Genomic DNA, 25,754 nt, shown 5'->3' with positions numbered 1-25,754 from the left:
AGAATGAGAGGTATTGATTACTGAATATTTATCAGTAATAACAGAATAGTAAGATGGCTGCCCTGTGAAAAGTGGGTATTTTAAATGACACCTGTAACTGCCCATCTATATACACCAGTCCATAGACATCTACCTATAAAAACTATCATATTTTTTGCTTTCTTCTCTTATGGAAAAATATCTTGCTCATATTATTTTCCCATCAGCAAAAATATTATTTAGTTTCTGTATTAAGAAACTGTAAAATTAGCAGCTTGTGATAGTGCAAGAACTGAAATGTGATTAAGTGATAATCAAGGGTAAGATTTTGTTGTCATGATTTCTTTTTTGATTATTCTCATTTAAATGAAATAACTTTATCTGTAAAGGAGATAGTTGTGCACTCTACAATAAATACTATACAACAGATGGAAAACAATTACAAGGAAAAAAAGAAAAAAGAAACACCAAATGACATTTAAAGCTACCACCCTGAAATGATATTGCAAAGGCATCCCACTGGACTGCTAATGCAGTCAGCAGATGCTACAGTCAACATCATTAATCTTCCTGTCAGCTTTTTTTTGGTTACAGTAGAAACAGCTTCCACCTGGATCAGATCTCTGTGCTCATACCCCAGGGGTGGGCTTTGCCCGGTTATATTTTTCAGTTTTCATGTAATGTTAAAAGCCTTGTTGCCCCCAGGTGTGAAAGCCTTACCTTCCAACTCTGCTTCAGGAACACAATCTAACTATACCAAAAAGGGAGCAGACTACCACATTAAATTCAGAGGGTATCTCTTGCACAGCTGGGGAGGAGGGACAGGTGTGATGCTTTTCATGACTCTAATCTGTTGTTTTCCTAAGCAAACACCATTTTGTTTAAGGTCACTATACTGACCTCAGGAGAAAATATTCAAATGTTCACACTGAAATTCCTCTGGGGATTCTCCATTTCTTCCTCTCATTTCTCCCCTGCTCAACTCTCATTCCTGGCTGAGCCACTGAAGGAGTGCAAAGCAGGACATGCCAGCTGAGGGCAGCCAGGATTCCGGAGTGGCAGATGGCTGCTCAGCCACCAGCATGCACCAGGCAACTCTAAGGTGCCTAGATGGCCATAATTTCTAAGAACAGCCTGGAAGCCCTGAATGACTAAACAACAAAATATGAGTCACACTGTCTATCTCCTTTTCAGTAGAGCCAGCTCTCAATTTCCAGCTGTCTCCCATTCCATGTTATCCTTCCTTTGGCCAGGGCTGCTCATAGAACACATCGAGGGACCTCAGCACACCCAGTCCTAGTTTTGCTAAATATTTGAGCCTTTTTCGTATTACATGGGAATAATCACATTTCTGTGTCTTAAAAAAAGAGAGGAGGTATGCAAATTGCATTGAAAAAAGACAAAATCTTATTACAATTCTAATCTTTGCATGCTACCAGCACTACAAACCTCCTCCTTCACAGATATGATAACAATAGTCAGAAATAATACAATTTTGTGCACTCTGAATATGCTGAATATACTTTATATATGTACCAACACATAAACTATTGAAAGAATGAATAGATGTTGTCCTGGTTACACAAAGAAACAAACAGCTGCCTTTCCTGAGGTACAGCATCTATCAGCTTAAGTCTATATCCCAAGTCACTTACTTCGGTTAGAAATTAAGCTGGTCCTCTAGTCTTTTCACCTGTGAGACAGGCACTTGCAGAGAGTGATTTATCCTACTTGTAAGCTAAGAAAGGGTGAATTTTCTCCCCTGAAGATGCCGCCTCCTTGCACAGCCTGACTATTGCATGGCTCCTAAGTCAAAGTCCCAGCACTGCTTTCCACAGCTAAGCAATAGGACTCACTCTTTTCTTTGAAAAAAAGCTCTACCAGGAGAAGGAGCAGTGATTTAGGCAGTCAGTGGGTGGGTGGGGACTCGGCTTCCTGTGGGTTCTGTGAGGACTCACCCAGGTGCTGCAGCTGCCAGGGATCAGCTCCCTGCCCAGCTGGGAAACTCCCACAGCCACCCAAAGAGGGAGGAAGGATGTTTGTCTCTAAACTCACTGGGGTGAAACATTTTGAATCTGAGCATTTCAATTAGCAACAAAAGTTCAGTCTAGAAGATACGTTAAAAATTCCTTAGCACTAAAGATGCATGAAAGCAAATACATAAGTGCTCAGGCACAGAGCTGTTGGAGTATCCACTCTGTGCTGTTCTCTTGCCCGCCCTGTCTGCTCTCTGGATTTCTGTCATTCAGGCCCGGGAATAAAACAACAAAAAAAATCTTTACCAAATCACTACTACATTTAGTAGCAAGACATTTCAATTTAATTTTGACAAGACATCCAACTTATTCATAATTTTAATTGATACTTTAGACTCCTGTTCTCACAGACCCGACTAGCTCTCTCCTTTGACTGAACATTTCTTCACAGAATCACTGAGAAACACAAAATAAATCTAAAAGCCCAACTTTATTATACTACAATATCTTTTCCCCTCTCCTCTCCCTTTTAACTCCAGTGTCATCACTGTAATAAAGATTCTGAAGTGCATGTAGTGTTTGCTCTACTAGGATGGCTCTACCTTTCACAAAAATAAATGTTACAGTTTTACACAAGCTGACACATGAATGAGAAAACATGGAAAATAATAAAAAGAAAGAAATTAAAAAGGACCCATCCTATTAAACATTTACATTACAAGGTATATTTTTTCCTGCAGTGTAAAATGGGAATTCAAAGGCTGTCCAAATGTAGCAACATTAAGATAAAAACAAACATACTCTGCTTTACGTGCTATTATAATTAAAAATAGGGCATAATAAAAGCTTATTATAACATTAGGTTCAGTAATGCTTTGCACATTGGTTCCTAGCAACTGAAACATCCTGGCCAAACATGTAAAATTCTCCCTTTCAAGCAGTAGTAGGTGATTTTTCATTACACTTAATGCATATATTACTTCCAACTGCAATTAAAAAAAATGTCAAATAAGGAAATGTGAAAATTATACACCTGCTGTTAACAGAAGTCACGTGAAAAATACTCTCACAATAAAAAGCCTCAGAGAAATTGGTGGAAGTATTTTCTGGTTATCCCACTGGCTTAGAAACCAGTAGTAATTTGGGTGTTGATACAGTTACAGCCCTTATATTGGTCTGGATGGTAATTTTTGCCTTTGCAAACCTTATCCTTTAGAGATATTGCCAACACAATTTTTAAATTTGCAGACTATGGTGTTGTTTAATGCTCCATCTCATTCCACGTTTCTCTAGACACCTCAGCATTTCAACTGCTTTGAGGTCAAAGCAAATTTTGCTGGATTTGATAAGTACAGATTTTGCACTGCCTTCAACGTGTCCCTGCACCAGTGGCTTGGGGAAACAGGCCAGATGAATATTCAGGTCACAGTGCTGAATGCTGCAAACCAAAATTGCTGGAAGCCTTCCTAGAAGTGCATTAGAATTCGTGACTCTTCTGTTGCCATGACATGTGTTGCTCTCAGGAGTCTGTCACTGAACAAGGACAGGCAGAGAATACATACAGGGTTTAAAAAAATCATACAGAACTACTCAGGAATAAAAATGTCTGTCTTGCAACACATTGTACAGGTTCCAAAACTGTTTTCAAATTAAACAGGAAAGGTAATGTTCAGTTCTCTGTGAAACAAAAGCATTTTTGTGCACACAGGCTGGAGACAGAGAAGGGATTTTAAATGGAAAAACAAAAAATGTTCATCAGGTTAATCAGGACCCACCTTTGCTGGATGTCCAGTACCTGTGTCCTATGGCCTGGCTTTGAAAGGTTAATAAAACACTGAAATTCATCTGTTTAAAATCAAGCATTTCAGCCATGAGTTTTAAACTAAAATTACCTTGTGTTTGAATTTGTTGGAATTCTTGTTTTCTTTCTTGTTGAGATCGATGAAGTAATGAGTAATGCGGTCCTTGGATTTAGAATCCATGTCCCAGGAAATCTTGAAGGAATCACACGTGATGTTACTTATTTTGATGTTGTGTGGGACTGGAAGCTCCTCCATCTCTGCAATTCCACTGTCTTGTGATTTATTCCCTGCATAGAAAATAAGCATGATTTGTTCAGTTCAGGACCTGTTTGATAACTGTTTCATGTGCTCCAGCACAGCACACCCAGCACAGCTCGGAACAGCCTTTCCCAAGGGCTCATGGGTGGGACTGAGCAGCAACTGGGAGGTACAATATGCAAGTCTCAAGGTCAGAGATGGAAAACATTGGAAGGGGATGGAATTCATCAGGTGAATAAGCACTAATAACATGGGAGAGGCTGCACAGACGGGCTGGCAACACAACTGAGCTGAGAATACAGAATATCTGAGCTATCTGGTGCCACAATGGCTAATTAAGATGCCAGCAATGTCCACAGGTAACATAATGGCCCTAGTCACCTGTCAGTAAAACAAACACAAATAGAAATCATCATCCTAAACCACTTTTCAAGCAAAAATCAAAACCAATCCCTTCAAGGTTTATAGATGGTGTATATATATATGCACATATTTACACACATATATAAAACTGACTCCTTTGAAATGAAACAATTAACACTGATCAATTTATTGAACCACAACAGAAAGGACAAGGACATAAACTTCATTTGCTGGTCTTTATTTTTTCCTTTTGCCCAGCTGAGACCTTGCAGTTTTCTTGGGAAGTTTTTTCTAATTTCTCTAAGTGCATATGGTAGATGAACAAATGACCACTGACCCCAAAAAGCATCTCGGGTTCTAAATTTAGGTCTTCCCTTAGTTCCCAAGGCAACCTTATAGTTCAGCATTCTGTGAACATTAAAACTCAGAAATATTAGGTGCTCTTGCACTTACATAAGACCAAGTCAAAAGTGAACAAACTATAAAAAAGCAGAAATATGAGAAAAATTACTGGGTAAAAAGGAAAAAATCTAGAAGATGATGTAAGGGAAGGAGCAAAGAAACAGAACAGGAAAAATTAACAAGATGAACAGATAGAAAAAAAGAAGAAAAAAACACATGACTAATGTCTGTAAGAAAGAGGGGAAAGTTCCCAAATCCTGGCCAGATGAGGAAGATGGGAGTTCATACAGAAATGTAAGGCAACACATTGTCAGAATTATTGGTAGTCACATCTAATTATAGAAAAAAAGTGGTATTTCTACTTTCATCATAACTGGTAGAAAAGCTGACAAAAAACTGAACACAGGCATCTAGACAATCAGTCTCTCAACACATGCTGTCAAAGAATTATTCCAACACCTCAATGCAGAAATATTAAGGTTGGCCTGATTTTTCAAAATTCTCCTCATAGATATGTGAAATTCAATCACAGAGCCTTCAAAATCTATACATCTCCAGCTAGTGTTCTGAATAATGTAATTTTACTGATGATTTCAAGAAGCAATAAAACCACTTTTCTATTTTTGTTACATTTCAAGCATTTACATCCAACAGGTTGTCTATTCTTCAAACATCTTATTCTTTTTTTCCTTTTTTTCAAATAATATCAAAGTCAGACAGCGAAAGGTCTTGCTCAAAATGCCTCCTATTTGTGCCATACACAGTGACATTTTCAGCAGCTGCACTGGCTGCAACAGACTCGAAAATACCAGTCATTACTGAAAGCTTTCTCTTCATATGAAAGACATGGTAAGTGCTTTTCCCAACATGAGATTTCCGAAAGCCAGCAGGGAGAAAATGGCACTGCTTTCTTTTGTAAGCAATTTGTATTTGAAAAGGGACTGAAAGCTCTGCCAGGGACACTGCAAAGGCCACGTATGATCGCTCTTCCAAGAGCAAGGCTGTGTGTTAAAGCAGAGGATGGAGAGCTGCTGCTGAGCCTCTCACACCTGGAGGGCTGGACACACTCAGGTCCCAGCACTGGGAAAGCTGAATAAAGTCCTCAGGAAATCCAAGCCAGGTATATCTGTAATATATCAACATGCAACATCTTTCCTTCAAAAGTGATACTGAGGGCCTTGGCCATGTTACAAACTGCCACAGTGGTTTAAGCTTCAGGAGACACGTGGAAAACAGTAATGACCATTGACAAAATGTAACACAGATGAAAGATTTTGGAAAACACCAATGGCAAAGAGCAAAGTGCTTCTGTACTTAGGTATTGCTTTCTGTACAATTCTTGGAATTAATATCTGGTATACAACTTTAGATGTCTGCACTCCCAAGCCTTTTAATTTCTTTCCTTAGGAAGTGAATAAAGTAAATGACTAGCAGAAATCTCCAGGTAATTTTTAGAAATAATATAAGTCTGAGAAAAAGAAACCACTTCCATTACCAAGTGCTAAACCATGCCTTTTTTTGTGATGGAACAAAATCCAAAATAAACACTCCTCTGAAATCCTTAAAGCTCTTCAAAAGTGGAAAAAATCATTTTACAGATTTTGAAATACAAGCAGAATATGAAATGAGAAAGTAAAATACCTCACAATCATCACCATACTCCCATTTCCCTTCTGTTTAGAATATCTGTGGTACTTGTAATGCATATAGAGGTTCTGATACATGTATGTGTAGTTCTGAATGTCAAAATCCATTGAACTGACAGGCAGGAACAGGGAAGCTGATGATACATCCAGTGTTAATAAGGAGGACAAGGATTCAATGTATTGGCCAATGGGGAGTTTTGAATAGTAATTGCTGTACCATTGAACGGGAAGGAGTTAAAAAAGGACAGAGCATGAAAAGCTCTTGCTCTCTCAGTCCTGATGGGTCCTGGGAATGAAACATGCCTGAGACCTGCCCTGGCTGCAGAGCAGGGAGCCCAGAGAGCCTTCACACCACCAAGAATTGTTGAAGTAGCAATTGTTGTAAAGCCTAAGTTCTAACTCACAGTCTGGGTCCTGCAAGAAATAATGCTTTTCAATGTTAGGAGCAAGGTTTTGTCCAAAGATGTGCTGGAATATGACATAAAACTCTTAAGAATTTATCAATATTTTAAATACCTTACAACTACTACAATATATAGCTATCTATTCATATGAAAAATAAACAATAATGGGTAGAATTTTCAACAGCAAAAGGGTAACTCTGAGCTCCATTTGGAAGTCAGGCATTTGAGAAAATACTACTGTCTGCTGCTCAAGTGGGGGTTCAAACAGGGTTGATAATATTGTCAACAAAAGCAGGTAAAAGTGCTGTCTCCTAAAAAGGCTGCTTAGAAGTTTCCTGCCAGTTAAACCCTGGAGACCTCAGATGTGTGCCAAGTGAAATGTAACTGTCATGGGGCTCAAAAACTGACTAAAAACGTAACATATTTGTGCCTTGCCTTTTTTCTGCTTGTACTTTGGTGAATATTTTGAACTGGTTTTCATACTGGAAAGCATGTCCACTTCAATGATCAATTTAAAGATTAGATCAACATCAGAAAATAGTCTGTCTACTAAAAGCAGAAACAGCAGCGAAGCTTAAATCCAGCACATAGCACTCCAAAACTCCTGCTGAAAAGGAGTTACTGCTGCTGTGGGTGTGAAAATAGGTGGAGAAGGCCTTAGAACTGGCTGCTTTCATGTGTGTCACTTTGCCACTTCACTGGGGATAAATTGATCTTTCTTTGATGAAGCGTCACAGTACAGAGAAAAAAAAAATTAAAGTAGCATTGGAAATGTTGCTCTGAAGAGATTCACATCAAATTAAAATAGATCAGCTTCCAGTTAAAGTGGCTACTTCACTTTGCACATGCACATTGCTTCAACAGTGGGAGCAGACAAACTCTGCTTTCAGGTCTCTCTCGGGCAGAAACACATAGAAGAGCTGATAGTCAAATAAACCTGGTCTCCGCTGCCAAAAACCCCAAGGAATGTCATCCCTGTGTGCTGCAGAAACACCCCTGCTTTAACAAAACCCAGTTCATTTTTAGAACAAGCAAAAAGACACTGACATTTTTAACCTGTATAATAACAAGTCAAAGACCACTCATGTGCTCACAGGTCAGCTGGAAGCACAAGACTTTAAATTTCTTCAAAGCCCAAGAATAAATAGAACACGCCAGCTTTATTGAGATCAGCTGGAGAACTGCAAGATTAATGTTTTATGCTCACAGGCTTATCTCCCTCTGCCATATCCAGAGTTAAATTTCAAGTTAAATTGTCTAATCAATTTTAAAGCAGTTGTGATACTCCTGCAGCTGAGCCAAAATGCTGGCAAATGGGTAACAAACCAATTTTATTTATATACACGTAGACACACTTAATTTAGTATCCTCATTATATCTTCTACTTACATAAATTATCTCTGAATGGGGAAAAAATGGCAGAAAATTCTCATTGAGCATTCATGGCTTTCATCTGTCACTACTGGAAATGATAAGACTTGGAAATTGGTAAGTCCACACCAAAAATATCTGGAAAAAGATGGGTTATAAAAATTTGCCTCATCACTCAAAACAAGTAGAACCATGACATCTGCAGCAGTGGAAGGATGATGAAAAAAACCTTAACACAGCCTCTGATTGGTGATTACTGAGCATTCACACTCACCAAATTTTTATAATTTTAGAATATTTGATCATAATTTTTCCTTAGTTCTAAAAATGCAGAACATCACAGCAGGGCAAGGGAGTGTGTGCCTCCTGATTTTTCATTTCACAGGCAAACTGATGATGTTATCCACAGAAGAAATCTTGAAAGGGCTGATTTGTAATCCACCCTCTAATCATACTTTCAGCTCACAGAAGTGAGTTTTATGAAACTAGACCAATAAAATAATACATTTCTGGGCTCCTGTGACCTTGCTTATGGAAGTTTTGACTGTGATATTACCTTGGCAAATACATTCCTGCTATTAAGCACCAACAATGGAAGCAGTGTGATATCCATTTAATGAAGATAAAGAATCCCTTCACACACATCTCTATTCCCCCACAGTTTGAATGTAATTCTTCATTTAGAAATGTTAAAAGGACAGGTTCTTGCTCAAGGGCTCTACACCAGACACAATTTCTAAGTCTTCAGAACTCACGGATTTGCATTCAGCAAAACAAATCCCACCCTCTTCCCGGCAACTCCATCCATAATACCAATCTAACACCTTTCCCAGTGTTACCTGTGGAGCTTGCTGCACTATGGGAGTATGAAAAATTATCCAGAAATTAAGAAACATAACCACAGAAAAACTGAACCTGCAAAGGACTCCTCACAATGACAAAACAGCCACCCATTGACAGGGAAAAACCTACAGATGGTACAGCCATAATGAGTGTGATTGCTTGTTCTCAGTGGGAAGTAAACTTGTGAAATATTCATTCAACTGCAATGCTGCACATCAAACCTGGAGAAATTAAAAGAAGGCAGGGCCAGAGAAAACCCTTTCTTCTCCTGCAGCCATGAAAGTATTCCTTCAGTAACCGCGGATGACAAAATATAGTTGCAAAATACCACTATTTTACTGCAATTTAGACTTCCATGCCAAGAGGAATGACCAGCAAAGTAATATAGGAAGGCTTTTCAGATTGCCATTTTCCCTCCATGGAGTTTAGAATCAACCAATTCTGCTATTTATCCAATATCTGGAAAAACAAATTTATTCATTTTGCACTGGAAAAAATGTAAGTCTCTAAATGGAATTGGAATAAATGAGGTGGTGGTGTCTGAACTATCACTCAACCAAATTCAGAGCTTTGCTAAGTAGTGTTGGGAAGTTACACATGCCTGAAGTGATGTGATTGTGCTTTATGTCACAGAGCCCAAACATGTCAGGAGAACAACCAACAGAAAAAAGAAGAAAGAGATAAAATGGCTTTTCCTTGCACTACTTTAAAATCTCTTGTCAGCTGTGTTTCCTGCTAAGACTTTGTCCTTCTGTCCCTCAGGATGCAAATTACATCAGCTTAATGAAGTGTAGCTTACAGTTTCATTCAAACCTATTCTGAATCCCCTCAGATGTATAAAATAGATTTGCCTCTTTTGGCATCACAGTGGAAAATCTCCAGTAGTATGGACAAAGACAAATCATCTGGTTCCCTTGCACTCAGGGATAAATCTTCAGTGTCTTTAGAGCCATGTTGTGGGAAACATGGACTTGTGATGCTTTTGGAGCAGACATTCAAAAATCACTATTATGCCTCTCCTAAGCTGCCAGCACCATTACCAAGGATCTCTGAAAACATGTTCCCAAAGGAATTGTAAAAAACATTGAGGCATTTGGGGCTGTCAGTTTGGACTTTGTGAATCTCAGGCCTGTCCTTGCATCTGAAATGATTGCTATTAAGAAATTTCTTTATCTAAGGATGAAAGTCTTTGCTTTCAATATGGTCTAGACTTAAAACAAAACACAACACAAACAGTGGAGGGCTTGTTAGTGATGGCTCTTTCCAGTTACAACCCTGTCTTTCCCAGCTAGAAGTTACACTCAAACATCCAAGAGCTCACTAGCCTGGCCAGCTGAGGGGCTGAGAGCTGAGCACTTGGGGACAGCAGTTCCTTAAGCTTTGATTTCACAGTGATAGACAAAAACCTCAGTTTCATTTTCCAGTAGACATGCATGTATTCAGAGACTTCAAAAAACCATAATGTCAAAAGTCACAGAATCTAATGTTTCCCAAAGAATTTAATTGAAAATACAGAAATATTACTACTTCTTATAGTCAAGATGCTCATTTAAGGCTCAATTAAAACTTGGTAGATGAACAGCAAAGTAAATTACGGGTTGTACTCAAATCTGTCTGAAGGCTGGTTGTTCTCTGAATTTACCTTTAGCAGCAATGAAGGAGAAAACAGGTCAAGATACTTTCAAAAAATGAGATCTTTTGATGCTTATGTGATGAAAACCAGATTTGTATGAGAAAAAAAGTGATGGAAAACCAGGTGATACAAAATATGTATTAGACAATAAAAAAAGGTAAGTGCATGTAACATGCCAAGTTCCCAAAGAACCTCTAACACTGACCTGCTTCCCAGGACTGAAAGTTTGCTCCAAAAAAGAAAGCCCAGATTCAGTAGTAATTGCTCCATCCATCCAATCTCTGTGTCTGTGCTAAAGCACCTCAAAGCAGCCTCCAGGTTGCTGCAATTTTTCATGGTATATAAGACATTCAAAATTACTGAATGAACTGGGAAAGACAAATGCACGGGGAAGCCCTGGGGATATCCCACAGCCAGCAACTGAGAGGTGAGTCAGTGGAACCGCTGTCATGCCACTTCTGTGCCACCACGATATTCTCCTACACTGAGGTAATTTCGCTCAACTGGTTCTCACAGGTTGGTTTGGTTCACTCCTTGGCTGCTGTCACGCACCAAAGGGCACGAAGGGCTGCACTGAACAGTGCCCAGGAAGACACATGAGATGTGAACCACCACAGTTACTTCTGCAAGGTGTCAGCTCCATGAAAACCCAGGGATTTGATAACGGAAATGTGGCTCAGGTTCAGAAGCCAGAAATAACTGAGGTGAGACTGTGCCCCCATAGCACAAAATTAAAAGCCAATGCTGGATCCTTCATACATTCTGGGAAGATATCTAAAAATCAAAAGATCTATCTGTCTTTTGAGACCACAAAAGATCAGGTTTGTGTTATACAGAGATACTACCAGCACCTGTCAAAATCACACTAAAAGCCAAACAAAAGTTTACAATACAAATCACATTTTTTGTCAAAATTTATCCTTGTTCAGATCTTGAAATGAACATACTTGGGAAATCAGAACATGCTTTTCTCAAGTTAAGTGTTTCAATACAATGAGAGACATAAGCTATGATCTCCTGAAGTAGAAATGTTTGATGAGAGGGGACCCATTTCAGAAAAACACACAGGTAACCATGACACAAGAAATCCTCTCACTGGGTACAGATACTGACAACTGAGAACAACATTTACAAACAGTAACTTGCTTAAAATAAACAGATACATCCTTACTGCTTTTCAAACAGAAAAATTTCTACCTTCCCATTTCTTGATAATTCAGCTGATAGGTTATATATGAAATCTATAAATGTGAAATAATAGGATTGCAATTACAGAAATCTGATATTGCAATTATAGAAATCTACTAGCAATGCTTGAGTGCTGTAATCAAGGCTGAATTCTCCAACTTACCGAGAAGGTATTTATTTTGTCCAAAATTCAATAGGAGGGAGAAAATTTTGTTCTGTATGACCATCAAAAGTGTCAGGGAAGCATCAGGAAGTTACATATTACTTGCATATTTAGAATTTAACTAAGCAAACCCACAGTACCGTGTTTTTCTCCTGAGCTCTGGAATGAAGGAGTCCAACTGCTAACTATGCAATATTGTTTTACAGAGCCAGAACACTCTGTCCCTAACAAGCAAATAATTAATCTGAACACCAAGAATTTCAATGGCCACTGCAACACCTCGTTCCAAAGAGAGAATGAAATCACTCAGGAAAAACAAATACAACAACATTCAAAAAGTTATCAAATCAAGGCTGTTATTTGTTAAACCATGTAAACGGCACTTCTCCAGGATAGCTATTTCATTTCCAAGTCCACAACTTACTACCCATAACCACAGAAGGACATTTATGTTTCATTTTTGCTTCTTTTCTTGTACAAAAAAATGTGTGAAGAGTCTCAGACACTTAAATGTTTCTCTCTCCTCTCCCTCAGAACTCTCATAAACTAACTCCCAATATAGGTATTTATATAGGCATATTTAAGAATATTTTCTAAATAAACATCCTTTTAAAACCAATTCCTCAATTAGATAAAGACGAAGTGCCTGACCCTAGAAATCCTGTTAGAGGGATAAAGCCCTCTAAATCTTCTCCTTATTTGCTCCTCTTATCTGATACTACTGTTGTGCATTTTCTTGTAAGAAATGTGCACTCTGTCCAACATTTCTAAAAAATAGTTTCAGAAATAAAGCATTACTTAACTATAATACGTATATCTGTATTTTCTGAGTGGTTTTGAAATGTTTATATACATTCAGATTCTCTTGTTACTTAGTTTTAACTCAAGGCTTGGATTTAGCTGTTTTCTGCCAATCTAGAACATGGACATCAGGAGGAATGTGCCACATTGCAAAACAAAGAGAGCACAACCAGATCCTGGGAGCACAATCGTGCCTTTAGCACAGCCATCTCCTTCAGCAGAGAATGCCCCCCGAAGTGTACCCCCATAAATAAAGCACTGAGAGTCTCGAGTTTGTTTCTGTACTGAAGAATTTGTCTCAGTCTCTTACAAAGGAGTCGATTCTTCCTCCGTCTCACGCGGAGGATGAATGTACTCTACAAGTGGTCCCATGATTCCAGTCAGGAGCAGTGCAGTTCCTCAGTCCCGCTTCTGACAGGGGGAGATGTGCAGAGCTCAGTTCCAGCCCCTCCCGCTCGCCCCCAGCCTCGTTTCTCAGCGTCGGACTCAGAACTGTCGTGCAAAGAGCAAAGAACCTCTCGTGTCCCCCCGAGGGGCAGCAGCTGAGGGCAGGGCACGGCCAGGGCAGGGCATTCGGCACGGGCTGGGAACTCTGGATCTGCCTCATCACCAGCCCAGCTGAGATGCTCCCTTGGCCTGGAACAAAAGCAGATGGGTCTTCGGGGCTTGGTTTCCTCAGCTGTGTGTGTTTCCCACTCACAGCACAAGGCGACAGCACTCCTGACAGGCAGCGGGAGCAAATAGAGTGGCCCTGGTGTACTTGGGAATACGACTGTGCTATCAGAATTGTATGTATGTATGGCCAAACTTCGTGAACGCAGTTTGGGCAGGGCTCTCCCCACATGGGTGTGCCCTTCCAGCCTGCGCAGTGGATGTTTTAGGTGAGGCTCAGCGTGCACAGAACTGGCCCCACCGTTTAAGTCCTAAGGTCCATTTGCCACGGCCGAGCGAGCTTGGACAGAGACAGTGACGTCCTCGGGACTGTCACAGCCCCCGGTACTGACCGGGGCTGACCCTGTTGAGCATCCGAGATCTGACGGGATGGGATGGCAGGGAGGCATTTACTGCCAGAGGCGGTCCCACTGAGACTCGAACTCAGGTCCTTGGAATTCGGAGTCTGGAGTGCTCTCCTTTACACCACGGGATCAGAATTGTAGGACTTTGGTTTACAGCTCAGTCATTCTCTCAGAAAGCACTGAATGTAACTTTATGTTCATCAGGAAACCAAATATATCTTTACAGAGAAAGCTACTATAATTATAAGCAGAAATTATTTCTGTGGAATATAAATTTTGGCATAGGTACAAAATTCTCAAGAGTGGATAAGTTGGTACAAATGCCATCCTCCTAAGTTAAAGATAACAAATCTCAAATATTTGTTAAACATGACAGTAAAAACAGTAACAAAAAAAACCAAAACAAAACAAGAAAAACATTCATTCCTGAGATATGACCACCTATATCTGTGGAATTATACCTAGAATAAATCTGATACCAAAAAAATGCATCCTCTAATCCAAAAACAAAGGTTATGGTCCAAAAGACTTTATGCTTATGCCTTGCAATGATATTCATGTGCAATTTACTGCTGTGAAAACCACTAATATTGTTACTACGCTAAGAAAGAAGAAAATACTAACAAAAAGCACCAGCCTTGGGCAGTGAGTCTCCTCAGGCTCACTTTTCATTCAGTGAAGAAAGGCAGTTTGCTAGCTGGGATAATCTGAGTACCTGCAGTTAGCCCTCACATTTAACTTTGCCCTAGAGGAATCTAATTCTTTTTAGAGACTACAGAGAGAGGTCACAGAAGTTAAGAGCGAGCTGAAGTTACCCTTTATAATTATTTCCTAAATTACATTTGTCAATTCTACCGATTCTCATGACACAACAGCAACCTCTGATAATTTGCAAGATTCCTGCCAAAAGAGAAAAAAAATAAAAAGAACATTGAGGGAAGAGAATGTTTTACACTGCAGGCAATTTCTGGACTCCATAGCGAAGAAATGTATGTGTCACTGACTCGGAAATATCCTTTGGACTGATACTTTAAAAGGGATAAACTTTTAAAGATTATTTTCTCTGAATTTCTGTGTCAAATACATCAGAGTTTAGCACTTATCCCCACAACATTTTTTTCTGAAATCACTAATAGTATCAAACATCTCATAACCATTTAAGCTTGAATGTGGATGAATTTATAACTTGCTGACTGCAATTATAGCTAAATTATTTAATAACTGTAATTAATTTTAATTAAACTAAATAATGCATTCAATTGCATCATTAAACTAACTCCTCAAAATAATTGTTTCCTCTCTTGTTACTACCATACAGAAAATTCAGATATATCACTGTAAGTTGCACTGTGTTGTTATCAGCCAACTGGTTCAAATCAGTGACAATTTTTCCTTTGATTTTTGACCTATCCTTATGTGAAATAAAAATTTAAGTAATATTTAGTATTTTCTTCAGAAGCACCTAAATGATTTAGAAGAGCCTTAATGAAATCAACAGGATTTAAGCCAAGTTACTCAAGATCATCTGAAAATGTGACTGCAACTATGAACACAAGTTTCACAAACTCAAAGCATAAGATAAAATCTGCAAATCTGATCAATGGCTGAATTGAAAAGGTTGACCTTATTCTTTTACTAAGATTTAATTCTTATTTGGTATCCTGACATCTTGGAAGTGTTCAATATTTATAACTTACTCATTCAAAAGTGAACCACATTTCCAGACTCTCAATAAGCAGCCAAAACCCCAGACTGAGTCCTATTATGGAATAGATGCAAGTCTTTGTTGATGCAATAACCATTTTAGAGTCCCCCTTACTCCTTATGGATACTTTTTGGAAGAATATTTTAATGAAAACTGGATGTCTCTATTCTTTGATAGAGTACTTGGTGTTCCACAAGGCTAAGCCACTATTACACAATAGTGAGGAGTATTAACTCAGTGAAATGCAAAGCTAAACACACACACATGTGCACAAAATTTAATTTTCACTGTGTTAAAAATATATGGAGAAAACATGAAAAAGGAAGAACTTCATTTTCAGATAGAAATATCCAACTGAAAGTTTGTGAATAATCATGTGAGTACACATTTCTTCATTAAAGGATCAGGAGAACTGTAAAACTGAAAAACCACCTTGCCTAAAAGATTAAACTGATGTATGTGCTATTATGCCTCCTTTTCCCTGTATCTATGATATGCAGCTACTGATCCAACCATGCTCTAAGATCATGCATCTAACCATGCCAAATCCTTGTGGGAGAGAGTTGAGAAGTGATAGGATCTCCTTTTACAACCCATGAACATCATGACTTGGCCAGACAGGCTGAGGCTGAACGCAAAGGCCACCACCAAACACCAGCATCTTGCCCCTGGTCCTGTCTGAGTGACCCAGGTATGCAAAACAACTCATACCAACACCCTGTTCCAGTAAGGTTCTCAGACTGCTTATAGTAAAGATATGGCTTTAGTTTTCACTGTGCCTTGTCATGTTGAAGCTAAACAAGCTTCTCTGCGGCCTTCTGTGGAATGAGAATTGCAGTGTGGCAAAAACACCTACAGCTGCACTACAGCTCCTAATGGCACACCACTGGTTTTCATGGCTCCGACTGTCGGAGCCAGGAAGGGCAATTCTGGCTTCTGGAAATCAAACAGGACGTTACTGCAGACCACAAGCACTAAACCATCACAGTATTTACTACTAATTAAATGCTCCCATTTTGTTCAGCACAGCAAGCCTGCAGCATGTGGGTGGTAAGTGGCTCTTCTCAGCATGCATTGGCTACGAGATACATTTGAAAATCAAATTTTAATTAAAATGTGCATTTCTCAGCCTCTTAAGGGGAAAGAAGGTAACAAGGGATGTAAAAGGCTTTAAACCATCTTCTAGCTTAATTTAAATGCCATTTAAAAACTAAAATGAACTTTATAGCCACTGACATACACCAGAATTTGTGTATATTGTATGCCTTCAGTTATACAGAATTCCAGAGTTTGGAAGCAAATAACTAGATCAGAAACAGTACTGTAAATGCAGACCAATCTATGACATGTACTTCATTCATTTAGCAGAAACCTGAGTTACCAGGTACCTCTGCATCCTTGTGAAGTGCTGCCCATCCTTCAGACTGCACTCAGACCCATTCGGTGGCGTATTTTGGGAAGGATCCCATCTCAGTGGTGTTTTGCCGGAAAACTGGGGGTGACATTTCTCACCAGACTCTCGCTCTGTGGATTATTAAAGGGGAAGATTTTGAAGCAGGAAAGGATGTAGAGCTTCTTATGACATGAGGCTTTTCTGGTGAATAAAAAGCACAGCTGCCTCCAAGACTGTGGAACTGCCTATGTCTCCAAGACTAACAACAAAGAAAAACAGATCTCAGAGATGAAGGCACTGACTGTATGACCCCAGACGAGTTGCTTGGGGCCAGATTCCAATCCAAGTTACACTACTCTGGGTCACTGGCCTAATTGCTCCACTGCTCTTCCTCTAACAGTGTAACTGAGGCAAAGCATTGCCTTTAATTTTCTACTGCTTTTAATATTAACTGTATATTAGAGAAGGCCTTAACTATATGTTAGAGTGGCCTTTCGTGATTTGTGCTTTCGCATGTCACTTGAAAAGAAAAGAGCAACAAACAAACACTTCCATTTCGGTTTATTACTATGAACCTCACACTCACACTGCTTTATCTCATTCTTCCTTGGCTGGCAGCAACTTGTGCCATTTTTTGCAGCTGTGCCTTACTCACAACCAAAAATGTGTTCTTTACTTCAAGTTAAGTCATGTGAGTTCAAACCCAGCAAGAAGAGGCAGCCCTGTGTTCACACGAGCTTTAATGTGACCTGCCAGCTTGGCTGAAAACTGCAACAGCCTTGTTCACACAAGGATTTTTTTCATCATTTAAAGCCCTCCTCCTTTCAACAAAGGGAAGCCCAGACAGAAAGGCAAAACTCATCACTTGAAGGGCAGCAAAGAGAACTCAGGGCTGGGGAACAGTTTTCCTTTCCTTGAGAAATGGGGTGCTCAGCATGAGTGGGCTTTGTAGCTCAGTGCAGCCCCTGGCAGGCTGCAGCATGAATGAGCATTTCTCTGCCTCAGCGCTCTGGGAATTGCTGTGTGCTTCTCACACACTTCTCTTCTAAGGAATGGGATTTGGCTCAGCTGTACACAAGTTTGTGCTTTTTAACTGTGATTTGAAATGTATTACATATTCACAATAGTTCAGGAAATTCTGCTTTGTAACTTGTACTGTTTTTTTTACGTTTAAATTGGATGCAGGTTTCAGACTTTCTTTCAGGCCCTGGCAAATAAAGGATATAGGGGTTTAGAGAGCCTTTTTTGGCTGGAGTTGTTCTCTTTTGTTTCATTATAGCTGGTTTCCTAGGGCAACCAAACATTGTCAAGGTCTTCAGATGTAGGTCTGCCACTAGTTGACTGTTACTAACTTTTGAACCTTTCAGAAGAGCAGAGAGCTCGTAGATAACTTAGATTGCTGCCTGTTTTATTGAGGTAGGCGAGGTAGGCAAGCCTGCAGAAATGAGAGAGGATCCTGTGAAATACTCCCTCATCAAGAGGAAGGCTACAATGCAAGTTTTTCACAGTTACTAGAATGTAAAAATGACACAGTTATGAATATTGTAGTCAAAAATAATCTTTCATCAGAGTTTTCACCACACTGGAATTCATCCCTCAGTCAGACACAAAATAGCATCTGGACTGTGTGGGGTTATTAAAGGTCTTCACTTTTCCTGTCCTGATGGCATTTGTGACAGATTTCCCATGTAGGTTACCCAATGAAGACTGTCTAGTGAGAAAGAGAAAACTCAAAGAGGAGTTTTGATGCAATTCATTAAAAGAAACATACAACAATTCTGAACCATCAGATTCAAATCCACGGTACTCAATAGTTCCAGAATTACTATTTTAAAAAAGCACAGCTCAGCTGGATACTTTCAACAGTTTCCATTACATATTTTTCTGTAGTCTTATCAGGCTATCAAAGAGCCATTGGATTGTAACAGGTGACCAGTTGTGATTTTGGCAAGACAAAAACTGATTAGCTATAGAGGAATAGTTGCACAACCTGCTACAAATTCACTATGCAAACAAGTCCCCTTGGGCATGTTACTTACAAAGAATTCATATTTAGACTAGTTTTTCATCTTTTGGATTTAGAGCATTTAAAAGGATTTCAAGGAATGCTTTCCAGTTCTCTCTCTCCCTACTACATGAGCTACTCTAACAAGCATACTAAGATACACTGAAGAATTTGATTTCACTGTGTGGCTTTCCCCTCAAACACTGCACACTTGCACCAGGGTGGCAGCCCCACTGGCCAATTGAGGGGCCTCCCTGATGGTTTGCTCAAAAAGCAACCCAGAAACCAGCTGAGCATTACACAATATACAAAAAGAGTAGAATCACTATTTTATTTTTTCACATGTAGGTTCTGATTCCGTCCCCCCTGCACTTGTACAGCTATGAGAAGGCACATAGTACTGGGCATGTTCCTACAACAGGGGTCATGCTGGGGCATCTGCCTACCTGATATGTCACAAAACCTGAAATGAAACTCTCATGCTGCAGAAAGGCTGCTATACTCAGATTTCTGCACATCAGATAAGATTTAAGAACTCCAGGCTACCTCAACAGAGTGACAAAGCAAAGTACAGAAGCAATAAATTCAATGGGTTGAGGCTTCATTCATGGTACAAAGCAGTTCACAGACAGAGAAAACAAAGAAATATACCTGCAGTTTCAGGTGCCTCCATCTAGGAGGGAAGAGAAAGTAACCTCTACACACGGACAGGGGTGATACAACCACAATAACTGGCATGTGAAGTCTCACTTCTCAAATCTGTCATTTCTTCAAGGGTAAGATGGTAGCTGTGTCATCAGAGCACAGGGAACACTGGCTAGAGTTCCAGTATATTCTGCACAAGAGGGATGACACTTCCCTGTGAGCTGATGAATTTCAGTGAGAAGACAGAGGAATTTTAGTTCCTCTGATTGGAGATATGTCTTGAAATTACACTGAAAGTGTAAAGGCTAGAAATTCATCAGAAGCCACATGTTTACTTCCCAACATCTATATTAAATTATTAGCATAAATTCCATCATAAAACTGTAAGTGCATAATACTTGCTTTATGTCATCACATGGACCTTAGCAGCATTAAAATACAGTCTGCTGCACATCCTGTTCTTCATTTTATCCCTTCCTTTATGTAAAAATCATGTATAATTTCCCTTTACACAAATTGGATTAAAAGGAGCAACGACACAGCATGAATCACTCCATGGATACTTGTATACTAGTACTTACAGCTGGCCAAGGTTTAAAGTGCCTTTTAACATCTTTTTATCCTGCCCTTTTTGAAGTACTAATGTCTCCAACTATGAGTACACATAGAAATGAACAGCAAAAAATTGCCCAGAATGATCTTTTGAAAATGTCGTTTCTAGCCCAAAACTAAAGACAGATTAAATCCAGAAAAACTGCAACAGAGAGAAAAATTCCAAATTAGATGCTTATCTGTATGAAAGAATAGAACACACACACCAAAAGCTAGGAAAATACAGTAGTTGTAAGATCTCAATCATGCCACATTACAAATGCAAATTGGTTTTTATGCAATGTCTTCCTAAAGCCAATGGAACAGCTCAAGGAAGAAATTTATGGGATGCTTCTGGTGATTGCAAACTGAAGAATTCTCCCAACAACACTGCATGGATGTAGAAAGCTTAGTACAGGAATTCTGCAAACTCCTAGAGCTGCCAGCTGTGTCTGACTTTCTCCAGCACTGAGGAAATAAACTCCAGACACCACTCTGTACTTGACTAAGAAAGAGGGAAACTCTGATAATGCTTCTGTCACTCTGCAGGAATGAAAGAACACCAAAGCAGCTTTAAGGTTTCGCCTTTTTGGCAGCAGGGAGAACTGTCAGTGCTCAGAGAAACTTGAAGCTTATGAAAACAGTAGAGCTAATCATTGCTTTTGAAAACACCCATGCAAAACACCTTGTTCATTCAAGCATAAATAAAACAAGAACACTCTGAAAACAATGAAATAAAATTGAGTAATGATTCAACTACTTAACAACACAGTGAAAAGGGATCCAGTTACAAACATATCGACTCAGAATATTCTGTAATTTTGGTAACTACAGTGAATTCTAACCAAACCTTCTGTGCTGAAGGAAATATCTTCAAGGTCAAATAAAGGATGCTCCACAGTATAATAAAACCTGGTGAGGAAACCGCAGGAAGTGATTCTGGAGCAGAGATTCCATTAGTTCCAGCCGTATAAACATTGTATGTGTACCTTCCTATACCAGTGACATATTTTATGCACATATCATGTATTGGAAATGTTAGTACGAATTTTTCAGACATGTTTGCAAATTTTTGGAGAAAGGAGCCTGCAAGTAAAATGCTTAAAACTTCTGCCAAGAGAGAGCAGAAGACACAGTGTATGACTGTGGGCTGTGCTCAGCCAGAATTAAATATAGCCTTGCAGGTCACAAAAAGCACGAAAGGCCATGCACGCTGTACCTGCTGTACTGAGGGGATTCAGAAAAATAAACCCAGGCTGACAAACCCAGAATCATTTTTAATCTTTGAAAGGACTTTCAAAGATTACCTTCTCAATTGTGGTTAGAATTCTGGTACTACTTCAGGCACACAAAGGGAACTTAAAACTGCCTTATTCAGAAAACCTGGGGCTCCAAATCTGCCATTTGTAGGACATGAATTATAACAGGTGGACAGAATTACAAGGAATAGGTAATGGAGGAGGTATTTCTAGATTTTTGGAAGGAAAATGGAAAAATAGTGAGGGCAGAGAAGTCCCAGGATGAAAAGTCAAGGTCAGGAAGACACTTCAGCAACCCTTTGGAGACAACTGAACACAACAATGCCTGACTGGAACCCATTCCAAAATGAATGATGAAATACCGGAGAACTCTAAATAAGAATGAGATAGAGTCACTCCTTGACACACCTTACATGACAAAAGGAATATTGTGTTGGTTCTAGAAGCTGTGACTCTGGGACCAGGAACCTCACTGCAAAACTGCTGTAAAAGCTGAAATGGCCTTCTGGGCATACCCTGATTTTACAGGCAGGACTGCAGGGGAAATGTGGAGAAGTGAGCTCACAGCAACTACTTACTAGAGCTGGTAGAGCCACCAGAATAGCACGTTGGAAAGGAAATTGCTATTAAAACAGAAAAATCTAGTTTAAGATGGAAGATGAAAGAGTAACAAGGATAGTAATGGCTTAACTCTTCCTCAATAAAAACAATATAAAAATAAAATACAATAAAAAGTGTTAGTGTTTGAGATTTGTGTGATATATGAAATTTTAAGAGAGGGGTTGGCTTGTCATTCCTGCACCTCAAGTACTGGGGTAGAATTTCTCGTCTCTAAATGACTCCTTCTGCCACTTTGCTTATAATGAACTGCTGATTTGCAGGGCTGAGCAGTGGCTGGCAGAGGTGAGACTGACAGACAGCAAAACAGGGAGGGAGTTCAGGTGCCCACTGGGTCACCACAGAGCCTGTGGCTACTTCCAGGCTATGAGTCTTTATAAATAATCTGTAAAGAGAGGTCACATCTATGTATTGCAGACAACATTAAAATAGAAGGAGCTGCAAGAGAAGCATAGGCAGGAAGTGCTAAAATGGATTCTGTTACAGAATAGATAAAAGAATTCATCTGGGAACTGTAATTTGAAGCAAACGCAAAGAAGAAGTGACATACATAAAAGACAGTGATGATTAAAATGCTTTAATTATAACAATGAGTAGAAACTAACTACAAAACCTACATCATGTGTTTGAGTTTCACCCCAGCAATATCAGCAAATAGCACTGTGAGAGAATGGTGCTTCTGTAGGCGAATCTGGCATAATTACATATCACACGTTTGAGCTGCTTTATAAAGGATCTAATAGAGTTTCAGTGAAAAATTATTGAATGAAAAGGGGCACAAATAGAATAGCAGGGAAGATTTAAATAACTGATAATATATAACTTGGTCATTGTCAGACAAAATAGCTCATGGTCAATTATGCAAATTTGAGTGTCATAAAGCCCTAAAAGAAGATAAAAAGGAAGGATGGAAACTAAAAATCAATGAATATAGAAGAAAAATGCAGATGGCTACATTTCTTGACACTGGGATGTTGAATACCCAGTTTGTAGCAAAGCCTCTCTAGTTAGTGACATCATTGCTTATGGTATAAAACAAGACATGACAAAATACTCGCAATGGTGCAAGACAGAGGCAAATCATTGGTTTTCTTCTCTTCCACAATTCTAAAGATCATTTATGGATGACCTGTTGCTTGACTCAATTTAGTGTTTTTCTGTGTTCTAACAGTAAGGAATATAACATGTGAAATCTTAGTCTCTGGCAAGAATGTAAATCTAAAATCATAATAAGTATTTTTTCTTTGCAACAAGAGAGCTTGTGAAGCAACACAAAAGATTTTAGCTCCTACCTGAAGCAGCATTATTGTTTCTCACCAAAAAAACCAACCAACCAAAAAATGCCAAATCACTGCTCTTTCCAAGTTCTGCCAGGTTAGACATAATTTTATGAAAGAAATACATTTCTTGGTTGACTATTCCACCACTAGAAAAGTGATTTGGCATTTTGAAGAAAGTGAAGTTAAATCTCCAAATTTGCAGCTGGGGAATAAAGACAACAGTAAACATAATTCCAAATTTTTTGTCCTCTCAAAACATCATAGATACAAGCACCTCTCCATTGTGCTGGATAGAAAAATATGAATTTTGTATATTCCTGTGCTCAGAATTCTCATAGTTTTTTAAAAACACAAACATCTATGCAAGAACAACCATTCAGGACAGTAAGAATTACTATGAAATTTGGATCCCTCAGTTGTCCTTCATGTCGGACATTATGTTTTTCCCATCACTCAGATGTGCATGATAACATTTCAGAAACAGCAATGATACTGCTCCATAATGCCAAAAAGGGGATCTGAAGAATGCATCCAGAGACTTTATCCCTTCTGTTTGAAAGGCAAATGTGTACACAATATGGCTATGAAAACCCCAGTTAATGAACTCTGAAAAAATCTTTTTGGATGCTCCAATAAATCCAGCATAATAATAAACTTTTGAAATAAATTAGAAAACATGAGACACTCTTAAATAACACGGAAAGCCAAGGATGTAAGTTGTTTACATAGAACAGAAATGACCCTTTAGCTTCTATGATGTAATGCTTTTATACAAACTTGTTAGACTAAACAGTTCTGATGATGCCAAGTGTTTGGAAGGTGATGAAGTTGATTGAAATTGGCCAAGACACCAATTCCAGCTCTGATCCTGATGCCCAAATACCATCTTCAAATATATGATGTGAAGGCAGAAAAAAACCTTTAAAAGCACTTTAGAGAGATTGTATAGTTCAAGACATCAATAGCTAGAAAATACCAGAATGAAGCTGACTTGAATAACCTTAAATTGGACACTTTGTTCAGCTCATGATATAGTCTTTAACTGCATGATTACATACTAATTTTTCCACATAAATCCAGACTCATTCAGCATACATAATGAACAGTGCATACATAATGAACGATTTTTCTTGTAACAGCTATTTGCTGTTGTTCGGTGTGTAGTCCCAGGACTTATTTGCTACACATTATTCATCCTCTACTCTGAAGACAAAATTATGCATTTCACCATGGGTTTTTTCCATGCACCTCATGGGTTTTCCAGGCTAGTACAGTGTCTGGCTGCTTAACAAACATTCATTAGTTTATTTTGAAAACATCTCTGTAAGGGGAGGCAGCAATACTACTTCCATTTCACTTATGGAAAACTGACGCACAGAGAAGTTAAAATATGGTTCCTAACTTGCAGTGCCTATTTAAGGTGGTTAATGTTTCTATTCTCAAAGCATTTAGCACTGTGCTCTGTATTATCAGAATCCTGCTCCCACTGAGGTCACCAGCAGGTGTTGACTCGCAGTACCCCTGGAGCCCTGACACCATGGTACCATTCTTTGCTGACAGATGAACAAGGGGAATTTGGTGTCCTGGGGTCATGAGTGGCTTTGGAAGATGGTGTGTGCTGATACACAGTGGCATTTTCCTGGCAGTCATACCAAAACATGGCCTCTTCTGCCCTGCCCCTTGAATTTGCTCCTGTCCCATTCCTTCTACTACTCCCCAGTCACACTTTACAGGTCCTGTTAGAATCATAGAATCTATTGGGTTGGAAAAGACCTCCGAGATCATCAAGTCCAACCCTTGGTCCAACTCCTGTCCCTTTACCAGATCATGGCACTCAGTGCCATGTCCAATCTGCGTTTAAAAATCTCCAGGGATGGTGAATCTACCACCACTCTGGGCAGCCCATTCCAGTGCCTGATTACACTCTCTGTAAAGAATTTCTTCACTCCTAAGGCTATCCCTTCAGACCCACTCTCTTTGTTCAGCAAATTCTAGTTCCATTCTTGACTCCTCAGCTCTGTGGTCCAAACCATCCACTTTCCCCCTCTTTACTCTTGTACTTTTTGTCTCTTCTTTGCACACAAGTCTCCAGGTTCACTCTTCACAGGTTCCCAATTCTCATTTTTCAAATTAATCTAATCTGGGTGAACACCCCCCCTTAGTATTCCCCCAGTTTACTTCCCCGGCATGCTGCCTGAATTTAGATTGCCTCCTTGCTCATTTGTCTTCTTTTCATCTTCTCATTCAGGCTTATTTTGCCCACTTTCATCTTCCCATTTAATCTAATCCACATTTTATAAGCCCTTTCTGTTCTTCCACCCTTGACCAGCCACTGCCGCAGTCCATCAGCACCTCCGGGGCCAGTTTTTTTACCCCACTCCTTAGTCCGTGTCTCCCAAATTCCAACATCCTC

At 39.3% G+C, this 25,754-nt stretch overlaps 1 protein-coding gene across 4 annotated transcripts in view; it reads right to left on the bottom strand.

Moving 5' to 3' along the window:
* The window catches only part of PHYHIPL (phytanoyl-CoA 2-hydroxylase interacting protein like), a 57,841-nt gene that overhangs the window by 6,091 nt on the left and 25,996 nt on the right, over positions 1 to 25,754 (bottom strand). For 2 of the 4 annotated variants that reach the window (XM_071563170.1, XM_071563168.1), the window contains exon 2: positions 3,848 to 4,044. In XM_071563170.1, coding sequence (XP_071419271.1) covers positions 3,848 to 4,012 — 165 coding nt within the window. In that variant the 5' untranslated portion in view covers positions 4,013 to 4,044. Of the gene's footprint in view, positions 1 to 3,847; positions 4,045 to 10,882; positions 10,904 to 12,028; positions 12,240 to 25,754 lie in introns of those variants that run through there. The other 2 variants (XM_071563169.1, XM_071563171.1) reach the window with 2 other exon arrangements.

The sequence above is a fragment of the Pithys albifrons genome, chromosome 9 (genome assembly GCF_047495875.1).
Source record: "Pithys albifrons albifrons isolate INPA30051 chromosome 9, PitAlb_v1, whole genome shotgun sequence".
NCBI classification, from domain to species: Eukaryota; Metazoa; Chordata; class Aves; order Passeriformes; family Thamnophilidae; genus Pithys; species Pithys albifrons.
The sequence above is the reverse complement of the archived record's forward strand: the minus strand, read 5'-3'. Positions and strand labels throughout refer to the sequence as shown.